This window comes from Centruroides vittatus, unplaced genomic scaffold (genome assembly GCF_030686945.1).
Source record: "Centruroides vittatus isolate TY-2023 unplaced genomic scaffold, ASM3068694v2 contig_3343, whole genome shotgun sequence".
Taxonomy (NCBI): Eukaryota; Metazoa; Arthropoda; class Arachnida; order Scorpiones; family Buthidae; genus Centruroides; species Centruroides vittatus.
The window spans coordinates 193,052-207,650 of NW_027122147.1; the positions used below are offsets into that span (position 1 = coordinate 193,052).

Consider the following 14,599-nt stretch of genomic DNA (forward strand, 5'->3'; position numbering starts at 1 on the left):
TTGTCGGTATTAACAAAGGGATTTGTGCAACCGGCTTGTACATACTTTATGATACTTAAGCAAAAGTTTATCTAATCATTTCAATAAAATATTATTGGGTACTTATGGGTTAAGAGGACACCAGTCTGAAATTGCGATTTTTCCGAATACAGTAGAGCGTCGATAAGTGGAACGTCGGTAAGTGGAATGGCCGGAAAGTGGAACGATTTTCAGTCGGACTGTGTCGTGCTAAATCGAATGTTTTTGATACTAAATTTACTTCTAAAGTATAATTTTCATGTTTTTTATATTCTTTAATATATTTATTTTGTTTGTACAAAATGCAGAAATAATTTTTAACGATACGATAGCCTCGATGATTATTATAAAAATTTTTGTTAGGCTTAAAATCGACGAAAATTCAACACGAAGCGACACGCAACGGAGAAAAATTCAACAGGAAGCGATACGCAACGGAGAAAAATTTGAATATCGGACAGGTTAATGTATTTTTTCGTACAAAGTCGGAAACTGGAACAAATCATTAACTGGAAGGACCCCAGTCCCCAATTGGTTCCACTTATCGACGCTCTACTGTAATACATTTTTTTATTTTTCAAATAAAACAATTGTTAAATCAAACTATAAATTAACGATTTACAAAAGGGTTAGTTTTAATATTTAACAAATTTCCAAAACTGCTTACTTCTTACATTTGTAGTTTATCATTTAGGAGGTATGAAATTCGCGATGTCTCGTAAAATCGCTGAAAATGCTTCGTTTTTACAGTTCTCTCTTCGCCACATAAACTCGATCAGATAGGAGCTGAGATGATGACGAGAAGTACTGTACCTCGTTGTACCTTGTTCCTCCACTTACAATTTCCCCATAACCTCTCTATGTTCTGCGTGTGACATCCGGTATCTGCAACGTCGAAGTTAAATTTGTGATTCACTTGGTAATGAAAATATCCTGCTTCTTGTAAATCTTTGGTACTGTACCCATTCCAACAATCCGAAAAAGTGGTCGTTTCTTCATGTACGTGATTTCCCACTTCCTTCAATAACGTTTCTGCCGAACGATTTGGCACTGGAACAAGGAAACATTCCTTTGTCTCTTGACATAATCCACCTAATACCCATTGTTGGGGTAAAAGACGACCTACATTGTACTGTACTTCCTTCGTGTGTACGTCGTTTCGTCGATTTCAACAATCTCGTCAACACCGCCTATCTTCCCGTCACAACGAATCATTACAGAATGAGCGCAGACTTCCCTCGTGTAACTGTTCCAATCAATGGTTGTAGAAAAATCAAGTCCTACTTGCATTTTACAAAATTCCAACGAAGTTCCAGCAACCAAATGTATATAAAACGCAAAGCATCGAGGAAGGATATGCGGGAACCAAAATCCAGTTATCTGTCCGAATTCCTCTTTTCTGTTGACACGTCCTGACGTGGCATCTTCATTTCGGACCGTTTCACAAAAATACAAACTCGTTGGACGTTATTATTGCAAAAACGTTCGTAATGTAAAATTCCATTTTTCTGAAACACACCTATAGCTCCATGTTCGTCGTTCGGTAGATCCCAAAAGGTATATTCCATTTTCAGAACTTTGTAATGAATGTGATAATGAAACACAAACGAGCAACTTGCACATCTGCTTTGCATAATCGCACGAGCGAGTCATGACGTCAAATCAACTAATTTTCATCAACGATTACAGATAAAGCGTAAAGCAGTGGTTTCCAACCTGTGGGGCGCGCCCCCCTAGGGGGCCGCGAGACTGTTGCAAGGGGGGCATGCAATCCCCAGGAATTTTTCGGGGGGTGGTCCGTTCGGATATGTCGGGCCCCGTCCCTCACCACCCGGTCGCCCCATTGTGGGCCTGGCCGAACCCATAATGGGCCTACTAAAAGAGGCCCTCTTAGTGCCCACAGGGCGGAAAGAGTTAAAAAAAAAGGGGGGGCATGCAGCTGTTTCCAAAATATCATTTTCGAATACAAACCAAAAAAGTCGAATAGGTGTCAAAAAAATGAATCAGCAAAGTAGGTATACGTAATCCACAATCCTCGCCGCGAATTTTTCGGGTACAAATGCTAAAACATCCATCCATACTCTTGCTGGAACGAAAACATCTCGCTTTCGCGTTTGGAGCCGAGCGCCGGCGGGGCGAGGAAACAAAAGACAAGCACTCGGAACATCCCGGGTATTCTCGTGCTTACTCGCGCCAAACTTCAGTAAACAGAAGCATCTGTTTTTTTTCTGTTGTCTATGAACAGAATTAGTTCGTTAGTAGTGCTTGCGATAACCACGTTGATATATAGAATGAAACACCTCGCTTTGGTAACTTCTAAATTAATATTGAGGTAAATTTCATAACTGTTGTAATAGTACATTATTTTTAGTACATTTAAAATTATTATTTCTTATAATAAATAATTATTTTTTATGTATATTTTTACATAATATTGTATATTATTTTGTAGCCCATTAAATAAATTATAATATCAGTTGAGTATTTATGAAATTAGATTGTTAGAAAAATTAAGGGGGCGCAACAATTTTTTAAGGGGGGCGCAGGTACAAAAAATTGGGAACCACTGGCGTAAAGTAACGACATAAAAACATAGTAAAAATAAATTATACACGCAATAAAATAATAAAAATAGCAACACTCCACGATTTATAACGATATAACAAAATTTCACACGTTCTGTTAAAAAACCACATGAAAATGCCAATTGTTTTCTAGAGTGTAGGGCGAAGATGGCGCACAAATATCATCAATAATCATCTTTCTAGCTGTTTTTCATTTTTACAACTTAAATAGTAATTTTTCTTGGGAACTTCTTTTTAGAGTTAAATTTACTAGTTATTGTTATTTAGATAATTTCATTCAAAAACGCGATTTTGATCGCAATTTCCGACTGGCGTCCTCTTAACCCATAAGTACTTATTATTGCTTATTGCTAATACAGTAATAAAATATTATTATTCAATGAAATTTTATTGCTTATCTGAAATGAAAAGTTTCTGACAAACTCATGTATTGATATTCATTTTATTCGTATTGAAATTTTTCCGGTTAATTCACGAGAGCCATGCAGATTGTCTTCGTCGGAAAGTTCCTCAGGACAAATAATGCCGGGAATTTTAAAAAAATGACGTTCCTCAGTTCTTAAGTGAACTAGCATTACATCCAATTACAGAACAATTCACCATAGTGATATTCACGACGAATAAACAATTCAAGAACTGCAGCTAAAGCACACGTAAACACAAATAAACGTAAACCATAAATATGACGCCGGACAATTGCGCATGTTCATGACGTGGACTTGAAATTTCTCTATTATAAAACTTCAATTTAGCGCCACCATTTGCTCGCCTCAGAAATCGACTCAAAATCGAGTGTAGAGCTAAACTTAAGCATTTAAAAAAAAAAAAAAATTAACAATTATATATAGTAGATCTAATGCCTTATGTCCATACGTTTCGAATTTGAAGGTTAAAAGTTACCTGATTTGATGTTAATAATGATGCCTGAAATGCAAACTCCATCAAAATGAGCTATTATTGTGGGGAGCCACAGAAAAATATTAAGTCTAAAAGGGGACAGAGGTTGAAAACGGTTGATAAACATTGCTGTTATTTATACTGTATATAGAAATTATTTGGATCACGATGAATGTTTTGTACATAGATGTCCCACTGTCGATTGTGCGCGCAGGAAGTAAAAACACCTGCAAACTTTCGAAGTTGTGCACGGCAGCGAACTGATTTCTATAAGGAATGTTGTTCAGATACCGCCCGAAACCCACTTTTTAAAAAACTCTTTCCGCCTGTGGGCACTAAGAGGGGTCTCTTTTAGCTAGCCCATTATGGGTTCGCCCAGGCCCACAGTGGGGTAGCCTGGTGGCGAGGAACGGGGGCCGACAATCCGGTCGGATCATCCCCGAAAAATTACTGGAATTTTTCGACCCGTCCAGATTCGATCTCGGGTCCCCCAGACCGTCCAGCCCATAATCGATTCGCGTCTCGTTTCGATTGGATCTTCGAACTATCGGTCTATCACCGAAATTTTACGGGAGTCATCGGGATCGACCCCTTTCCGGTGAAGTTATGTCACCTGTCTCCAATTTTCAACACGATTAAGTTTTAGATTACTAGTGTTTACGTTTTCGTTTGATGCTACATACTACACTTCCTTTTCTTACATCAAACACTACAGTCTTATTTATTTCTCACATTTAGAATAAATCGAAGTCCTTTGTCTGACACATGTGAATTGCGCGATGTTGCGGCACGATCCTCAATCTGTTTCAAGAAACTGCCTATTCGGATCGTCATAATCGCTAACAGATCCATTGAATAGGTAAAACATCATAGTGCGTGCTGTGGCAATGTATATGTATAATATCAATAGAAGTCTTCTGTCTGCGGCTATCATAGGATGGATTAAGTAGCTCCGTACTGCTTCCGGTCCCAAGCCCGGATAAAGGAGAAGGGTTAGTGTCAGGAAGGGTATCCGGCCGTAAAACCTATGCCTAAACCACATGGAATGTATGTTAGGCTAGTAATAAGCTATGAGTTTGTTAGGGCATTCCCTGCAAGTGACACGCAGTCATGTTGCCTGAAAACTGTGTCAAATGAGCTTGGGTGACTGAACCAAGCATGGGTTCGGCTAAAGAAGTTAGTCCAGAAAGAGAAGACAAGTATAAGAATAGGTACTTTAATATCAGAACATTGAATGGGAATAGTAGTTGGTTGATCTTATGCAAAGAGGGAGTGTGAACACTGTGCCAGCAAGAGACAAGATGGAAAGGAAATAAAGCTCAAGAACTTGGGAAAGGGTACAAACTGTTCATGAGTGGAGCGAATGAAGAAGGCATGGAGTTGGTATCGTAGTGAAGTTCTAAAAGACAGAGTCAGTGAGATTAAATGAAAATGTAATAGAATTATGAGTACAAGTTGGACGTTGGTGTGTGTAAGCTCGCCATATAGTGGAGAAAAGGGGAGAAACTTTTGGGCAAGTTATAATGTGTGTGTGCCTGTGAATGAGAGGTTAATCTGTGGGGGTGATTTAAATGGTCATGTTGGGAGGAGGAAGAATGTGGAAAGAAGCGTTCTTGGAGGTGGAGTGTGGGAGAAAGGAATGGAGAGAGAGAAAGACTAGTCGATCATGCTGTGGCTTTTGACCTTGCGCTAGTTAATACCTACTTTGAGAAGAAAATGAATCAGCTGGTTACTTACATGAGTGGAGGTAGATCCAGTAAGATTGATTTTTTCTTGTGCCACAGGAGGCATCTGAGTAAAGTGAGAAACAGTAAGGTGTTAAATGAAGAAAGAGTTGCTGCACAACAGAGTTCTTCTGGTGGATTCTTATGGGCCATTGTATGAATTGTGTTAGCCAGATTGAACAAAGGATTAAATGGTGGAGATTGAAAGAGGAGGAATTGAGGAAAGAGTTTAAGGTAAAAGTGTTAAAAGAAATTCTGTTTCTGGATGATGTGCAAACATGGTGGCTGCTGAATAGTAAGTGCATTTTAAAAGTTAGAGAAGAGGTTTTGAGAAAAACTTCAGGGAAGAGGTCACCAGAAGAAAAGGAACTTTGGTGGTGGAATGCTGAGGTTCAATCCGAATTAAACAAAAGAAAGAGGCAAAGAAAAGGTGGGATTGATGGGAAGGCCCAAAGATAAAGAAACTTACCATTTGGCAAATAAAATGACTAAAAAGGTGGTGGCTATTGCAAAAGCAAAGGCTTTAGAAGAGGCTTATAAAGTTTTCAAAAGGAAAGGTGGGGAAAGACAGTTGATGAGAATTGCCAAAGCAAGAGATAAGGCATCAAAAGATTTTACCTCTATTAAACTGATTAAAGATGATTAATACCATTCCTTTAAGAGTCAAGAAAAGATGGAAAGTATATTTTAGGAATTTATTGAGTGAGGAAAACCCCAGAACTTTATATGAGGATAGAGAGGCAAATGAAGGAGTGGTACAAGATATTAGCAGAGAAGTGGAAAGTGTGCTTAGGAAAATGAAGACGGGGAAAGCAGAAGCACTGATAGGATTCTGGTGGAGGCTTGGAGAGGTTTGAGTAAGGAGGGGATTGATATCCTCTGGGACCTTATGAAGAAACTGGCAGCAGGAGAAGATCCCAGATGAATGGTGGAAGAGTATTCTTGTGCCAGCCTTTAAAGGTAAAGCGGATGTACAGGATTGTGGAAACTACAGAGGTATAAAGTTATTGTCCCATACTATGAAGATTTGGGAGAAAATTGTTGAAAAAAGGATTAGACAGGAATCTGAGATTGGAGAGGAACAGTTGGCTTATGTCAGGAAGGGGGTACAACTGATGCTATCTTTGCTTTGAAACAGCTGATGGAAAGGCACAGGGAAATGCAGAAAGGTTTGCACATGATGTTCATAGATATGGAAAAAGTATATGATAGGGTACCAAGGCAACAGATGTTTGAGGGAAAAGAGTGTTCCAGAAAAATATGTTAGGCTCATCAAGGAAATGAACAAGGGAGCAGAGACCCAAGTTAAGAGTAGTGTGAGCACCACAGAAGGGTTCTCCGTTAATGTTGGTTTACATCAGAGATCGGCCCTTAGCACTTATCTGTTCAACCTGATAATGGACATGTTGATTTGAGATGTGAAGTGTGGTGCTCCGTGCAGTATGCTGTTTGCGGATGATATTGTGCTAAGTGAACATTCCCAAACCAAGGCTGAGAAGAAACGGGAAGAGTGGAGGAAAGGGGCATGAGGATTAGTAGAACTAAAACAGCTTATATGACTCTGAATGGCAGGGATGAGTGCCAATATTAAAATCCAAAATGTGTTGCTTCCTGTAGTTTTGAGTTTTATGTATCTTGGTACCTTTGTCGAGATGGGGAAGAATTGAACTCAGAAATGCAACATAGAAGTAAAGTAGTGGAGATTATGTTGGAAAGAGGGTCAGAAAACTGGTAGTGAATGGAAGGAGGAAGAGAGGAAAACCAAGGTTGTATTGGAAAGATAAGGTGGAGGAAAACTTGAATCAGAGGGGACTTAACCTTTCAGCAGTGGGATAGTCAGGTATAGTGCTATCCCTTAGTAGTGAATATATCTGGGAAATTTTTAAAGTATTTTTCACGCAATTTTTCTCATTACCATTTCAGAAAAAGATTTTGTAAACAGTTATGTCTAGTAAAGAAAAGTCTTTTTTTATTGTTACATAATTCATTTTTTATGTGAATTTTTTTTTTGGGGTAAGTTTTGGCTAGTTTTTGGCAATACCCCCAAAAGAATTTAGTGGATATATACATCCCTCACAACTGCCACATGATCACCCTCAACGTATATATACGTCCCTCACTGCTGAGTGGTTAAGAGAGAAGATGCTCTTGATAGGAAGAAATGGAGGATATGTATTAGAGAAGGAAATGCCAACCCCATATAAACATGGGAAAAGGCAAAAATAAAGAAGAAAGTAACAATAGAAGTCTACTTTGCTTTCATTTAACCATATACTACTGTATTGGCCCAAATATTGTTTTTTTTTTTCAAGTTTTAAAGGGAGGGGGAAAAATCACTCTCGACCTATATTGAAGTTCGATTAAAGTTTTCTCCGATTTCGATAACTGTCTATGGTATACATTATATGGAGTTAAACTGATGCAAAAATTCGGTGAGTCACTGTTTAGCAAAGCTAATTGTCAGCCAAGTTGTGATCTGTGCACATTGCATCCATGAATTGTGTGTAGGAATTAGTATATTGGCATGATTGTAGATAATCAATTGCTCAAAACCTAAGCCAATTGATTCTGTTGAATACGATAAAAACAAATCAATTTCAATAACTTCTACAGAAATTTTATTTTTATCTGAAGAGTCTTTAATAATCAAGCGATTTTCAAAAATTGGGGAAAGGTTGCCAAAAATGTAAAAAGATATTTATTTTTATAATTGAATTTATCAATATTAAGATAATTGTTTTCACTTGGATAGTCAGAAAACTGCAAGTCCAGAACACACTCAAAATATGTAAAGAAGCCTACTTTTCCCGGTTTGATGTACCACCAAGTCAAACCAGGAAAATCAGTCTTATTTGCATATTTCATACAAAATAATTAAGGTGATTTATTTGAATTTATACTTGAGTCTACTCTGGTTTATTTCACTTTACTGGAATATTGCATTATTGTATTACTGTTTTGTTTTATCATCTTAGTAAATATATTTCTGCAAACATAAAAAAGGCAAATACAGAAATTTGCTTTTTGTTACATTTTAAAAAGGCAGATTCATTCTACTATTAGGATAGATGTACCAGTTTTGGCCAGTGTAGTACCAGTTCTGGCCAGAAAACAAATTTAACTTAAAAATATAATCACAAATGAAACAAACTTTTATTGTTAACTGTTCACACAGTTAACAATAAAAGTTTGTTTCATTGGACAGATTTGAATATGTTGTGATTATATTTTTAAGTTAAATTTGTTTTCTGGCCAGAACTGGTACACAGGCCAAAACTGGTACATCTACCCTATAATTTTACAGAGACATTGATCATTCTTTATTGTTTGCATTAATTTGTCTATGATTATAGTTGATGCACCCAAATTATATTTAATTTTCATTTAGTTTTTTAAATTATTTAAATTAAATATACAAATCATGTTCAGGATTGTAAAAACAAATGATTTTGGGATTAAGCTGTAGCTCAAGAAAAAATTGCAAATATTGAAATTGTAATAATCTTAGTAGCTGTATTTTTTTGAATTTGCTCTGTTTATATGAATGTACCAATTTTATTTCTCAATTTCAATGGTGTTGCTAGTCTAGTTATTTCAGTTATGCTCAATATTAACATCCCAATGCAACTGAAAACTCTAAGGACAGGCATTATTTCCTCTTTTCAGTAAAACTAAACATTGAATGTCTATCAAATTTTAATATAACAGACAGCATTAAAATGCAAATAAGTATCAACAATCATAAAACAATACAATTACGTTTATTTTTATGTAATTAAATATGAAAAATGAATTGTGATGACAAATACTGGCAGCCTACTATATGACACACAGGGCATGATTTCACTCTATAACTTTTATTAATTTCAAGACATTTTTATTGATACTGACAAAAGAAGAATTTTTCATTTGTAATGTAGGTGTCGGGTGCATGTATTTCTTTCTATAAAACAAACTCTTTGAGTACAATTTGCAATCAAACAGATATTTACTAAAGAAGCAATCAAATATTCATTTATGCTGATTGATCCTCGAATATGTATAAATAGCAATAAAATATTTTTTGAATTTGTAACTAAAGTAATTTTGAAGAGACTAAATTTTATAATTTATTTCTTATTTATAATTAAAATCAAATAAAAAGTAATAAAAATTTCTTTTAGAATAACAGTTAAATTATGGAAGATTGTCAGTGAAGACAATTATAAAGGTCTTTTGAAGAAACATGAGAACAGATGATGAACTGTCGAGGAAAGCCGAAGACTGCAATGGCAATGAAAGTTCTGATGAAGATGAGTGACAAAGTATTGTTTCAATGGCTTCAGCAACTTGCATTAAAAAAATTTGAAATTTTTTATATACAAATAAATTAATAATAAAAGGTAGAGATGTATTTTGGACCTAATTTTTTCAACAAATGACAATTCCAAAATTGGAAGTCTACCTATGTTTGGGCCAATACAGTATTCTGAATTAATTAAGGACTAGCAATTTTCTTTAGTCTTACTTAAAATGATACTATTAGGTTTAGGATAATTGTACGACTTAAAAGACCAAAGTTTATTTGTGTGTCACCAAATACTACAAAAACATTAAACACTTTTGTTTAATGTTTTACTAAACACACTGTTGTTTAACACTACACAACACTGGAATATAGTTAACAACATACCCAGAACTAATAATCAGTGTGCACAGAAGCAAAAAAACTAATACGAACATTTTCAAACTTCACCAGAGTTCTTCTTCATGCATTATAACAAACACCTGATGGCTATAATGCCTGAAGAAGAACTCTGGTGAAGTTTGAAAAAGTTTTACATTAGTTTTTTGCTTCTGTGCACACTGATGATTAGTTCTGAGTATGTTGTTAACAAAACCAATTGTTTTAGCAAAAGATAAAGAAAATATTAGAACTTGACTATTTTTGTATCTTCAAACAATCCTGCTATTTATCATTTAGAAATTATACTGTAGTGCTTGAATGTCTATTACTTTAATTAAAAAGTAATAGACATTTTAAATGCTAAATATTAATTTAATCAAAATAGTATTGATTCCTTTTTCAATTTTCTTGCATCCAACTTATCCATGATTACTGGTCATTCAAAAATGATAGTTCTGCATAAACTATTTAAAAAATAATACTTGATCGAATTATAAGATATTTTTGTTAAACTCATTTAAATAAGATAAAGATATTTTTGTTTCACTCATTTAAATAAACATCAACTTATTTTATTAAAGTTTCTGGAGTGCACACTTTTATTCATCATTCTATGGCAATAATGCTCATAATACTTTTCTATGCTTTTTAATTTTATATAATAAAATCTCAATAAGTTACTATAAATAAAATGTAATAATTTTGATGATAGACTTTTTAAGCATATACAGTATATATATATAATTTTTGTAGCATAAAGTCTTTACAATTAACAAAAATTATCACTTGATTTTCAGTATTTTTTTTCCTGATGCTACTATTAAATTTCTTTTTTGTTTACAAAATATAGCAAATTCTGCTATAATACTAATTTCTTTAATCAGTAACTGAGTTAAAAATATTTATTTTTGTAATTTATCATAAAAACAAATTCTATCCGAAAAATCTTTTAGAGAATTTACGAGCGTATGCACGAAACCAATTTTTACCTTACAAAATACATTATTCAATTCGGTCGTAAGCTTTCTAATATCTACACGTTACTTAACAGCTCCGGAAGTTCGATACTAATGTACATAGGAGCTTAAACAGATAAGGCATGATCGTTTTCTTTGAGAAAATTTCACGTGACATACTTCAAAATGAAAAAGCGTCAGCAAGTAGTTTTTCTTGTTCTTTTTTGTGTACTTGCTTGCTTCCCGTTGCTGTTGAAGCAGAGACTGCACGACCGACGTATCTGTCGAAATAAATAAATACAATTTACTTGTAATGAAGCAAAAGTTCTGTAAAATAAACCAAAAGAAAAAAGTGAAAAGTCAATCCTAATATGTTACTTGTGTAAAGATATTTTGAAGGATGGTTTTCAATGAAAACTTTTACCCACTTAATAGCACAATTATCATACTTATGTTCATATTTAAAATATGAACATAATTTTAAACATGAATTTAAATATGATAAGTCATATTTAAATTCCATTCTAACTTACTAGCTACTTCAACATGTAAAGACATTTATTGCTACTTATTAAAAAATATGTTAATTTATTAAAAATCAGCAGAAAATATGATTTGACAATTATAATAAACAGAACAATATAACATCAAACAAATAAATAAAGAACAGTAAGTTTGTTTTTTTCATTCTCCTACAACTTTGTTGCTTATCCTTGATGATCAGATGTTTTATGTAATATACCACAGAATGAATGAATGAATGAGTGAATGTTTAATGTAATTTATATTGTATGTACTGTACATACATTAAAATAAAAGTAAAATAGATATCACAATTTATTCAAAAAATAATATCTTATTTTTAATTTTTAAATAAATTCACTTCTCCAGGTTAATTACAATGAAGCAAAATTACAAAAGATACAGTTGTGAGATTCGGGAAATTGTTTTCCATATTTTTTAGCAAAAAGATGAGCAATAAGAAACTTTTCTTTATTTACTCCATTTCACATGGAATTAGAAAACAAGAGACGTGCAATAAACCCCTCCCATTTCTCTTGACCTGAGAAAGTTCGGTGATTAATCATAAAAATTAATTGTTGATGTGTGAAAATGTCAAAACTTAAACAATTTCTTGGCGTGCATCTGAAAACAAGTAACATTCCCACTGCCCTAACTGGGCGATCAATGACACATTTGAAGTGTCATCACTAGAAAACATAAGGTCACACGATCTAATTCCCAGACCTGATGGGGATATAACTGCCACACACCCGAACTTCAGGGCAAATTTCACCATAGTAGCAGGTGACTACCAAGACTTCCTTCCCGCTATACTCAAGGCGGACATCCTCAAAAAGAGCCATATAGACTGCTGCTCATCTTGCCATATTCCCAGAGGACATACAATGAAGTGCAGACACTCTCCCAGAGGCATTCATTCCCCAAGAAATCTTTTTAACCTTGCGCTTTGTTACCTTGGGAATTATCGGACAGATCGACTCTCTGTCTCCCCAAACCTTTGCCACCCAACTACTGACCAATAGAAAAGAGGTAGGATGATTAACCAATTTTATGTAAACTCTCTCTCTTGGTCCTGTTAATGTGTAAGAGAATTGGATCGTGGAACACGGGAACTATATCCCTAGACTCTATTCAAGTTATCCTTTAGTATTTGTATTCATTTGTAATTGTTTTACTTTATGTTAAATCCTTGTTGAATTTTAACTATGGTTGTTCTTATTCATGTATTGCCGACACCTTATTGACGACCTTGCTAACCCTTCCCACTTGCACTAACAACAGCCATCCACTGACTCAGTGAACGGTCTTTAAAGGACTGATGTCAAAGAAAGGGTTAAGCCTTGCACCCCAACCCCCACCTTCTCACACAGTATTCTGAGAGCTGTGTGAAAAATATTTCATATTTATAATATATATAATTATGTGAAGAAATATTTAATTTGCTTAAGAAACAGTTTTAGTAGATTTCAAAAGGAAATTCATTATTATAATATAACAAGATTATAAATCTGTTTTATTTTCTAGCTAAAATGCCATAATGACTAATAACATGTACTACTGTCACACCTCTTCTATATTCATTTTTACAAAGACTAAGACCATTAAATTAACTTTATAAACCTTTAGTTAGTGGTGTGTTATAGCTGCATGGTGCCCAGGTGAATTTTAATTAGGAGGTCCATGTACAGTATTAACTTCAGACATTTTACTTCAGGGAATTGTTTTGGAGAAATATTTTTTTATAAAAGTCTGGTTTGGGGTACCAGGTAATTGCTCCTTTTTGCCCATAGAATGATGTGTCAGTGCCTTTAATGTTATACATTTCAGATGAACAGGTTGTTTTAGACAAGGCATGACAGTACTGTGTGTTACTAGTCTCTACAGCATTTTTGGTAGAAGATATATCTTCTACCAAAAAAATATCAAAAAAACCTTTACCTTTAAGATGATTTTTGGGGTTTGCAGATAATTTTTTATCAGATAAAATTTTTTATGAAAGTTACAAAAAATATAAGATTCTTATATGTAATATGAAAAAATATTCAATAACATGCTAATAGATACATCATTCCAAAATAGAAGAAAGAAATGATTGACTCTAATATCAGTTGTCTCTAATACTGATTCTAATACAGTGAAATTCCATTAACACGGCATCCAGTATGCTACCAAACAGATAAGCTAGCATGTCCAGCTCAACTTTGGGGGAGTATAGGGGCACTGGGTATTCATCTGTATTTATACGCAACTTGGTAGCCAGTTAATTAAAACTAAGAATAATAATTAAATTTTAAAATATTTAATTTAAACGTAAAATTAAATTAAGATTGAAAAAATTTTAAAACTCTGGCCTTTACTGAAACAGAAACTAAAACCAATATTAATTAATTAAAATCAAATCAATTGAAACACAATATTTCAGAAAGTGTGGATAAGGTATTTGTTGTCTGTCTTGATTGATTTGGTTATATATATATATATATATTATCAGCAAATAATATCCACCCCCATTTAACAAAAACCCTAACAGTATTAACTAGCAATCTACAGAATAGTAATAGTTTTCAATAATTTTACTTACATCACATTTCTTGTATCATTAATTCTATCTAAAACTGTTTTCATTCTAGGCTGTATATGAGCCCAATAACCCTGGTTCTTATGTTCTTCTTGACACCATGCAATGCTAGCATTTGAATATTTTTCAATTTCTTCTTTAACCAAATCAAATGGAAAAGGGCAAAGCTTAAAAAAAAAAAAAAATGCATACAATATAATTACAACATAATTAAGAAATTTTTACAGAAAAAAAAAATATTTTCTTTACTTGTTCAATTCGAGCAATTGCAACTTCAGAATCCAAGCCCAGAGTCTGTCGATGCTTAAGTATATCATAAAATACTCTTCCTGTACAAAACAGTAATCTCTTTACATTGCTTCGGTTTGCTTCTGCATTTGTATCGGGAATGAGTCTCTTAAAAACAGTGCCTAAAGTGTAAATTTTTAATCAAAATTTCACTTATTAAAAATGATCCATTCTTAAAAAAGTCCATTAATATTTTTACAATTATATCAATAAAATTAAAATGCTATGCATTATTTAAACAAGCTAATTACCTTCATTCATATCATCAAATGATGATTTTGCTTCAGGATGACGCAAGAGTGATTTTGGTGTAAATAGGATCAACTAGAAACATAAATATCATTGCTATCAATGTTTATACT

General features: G+C 33.9%; 1 protein-coding gene across 2 annotated transcripts in view; it reads right to left on the minus strand.

The window, feature by feature from the left end:
- Positions 1–10,440: 10,440 nt before the first annotated feature.
- Ogdh (oxoglutarate dehydrogenase Nc73EF) overlaps positions 10,441–14,599 on the minus strand; it is a 110,061-nt gene continuing 105,902 nt past the window's right edge. For both annotated transcript variants that reach the window (XM_067268752.1, XM_067268750.1), the window contains exons 20-23: positions 14,489–14,561; positions 14,199–14,359; positions 13,953–14,116; positions 10,441–11,127 (exon numbers count right to left, since the gene is read on the minus strand). In XM_067268752.1, coding sequence (XP_067124853.1) covers positions 11,028–11,127; positions 13,953–14,116; positions 14,199–14,359; positions 14,489–14,561 — 498 coding nt within the window. In that variant the 3' untranslated portion in view covers positions 10,441–11,027. The remainder of the gene's footprint in view (positions 11,128–13,952; positions 14,117–14,198; positions 14,360–14,488; positions 14,562–14,599) is intronic.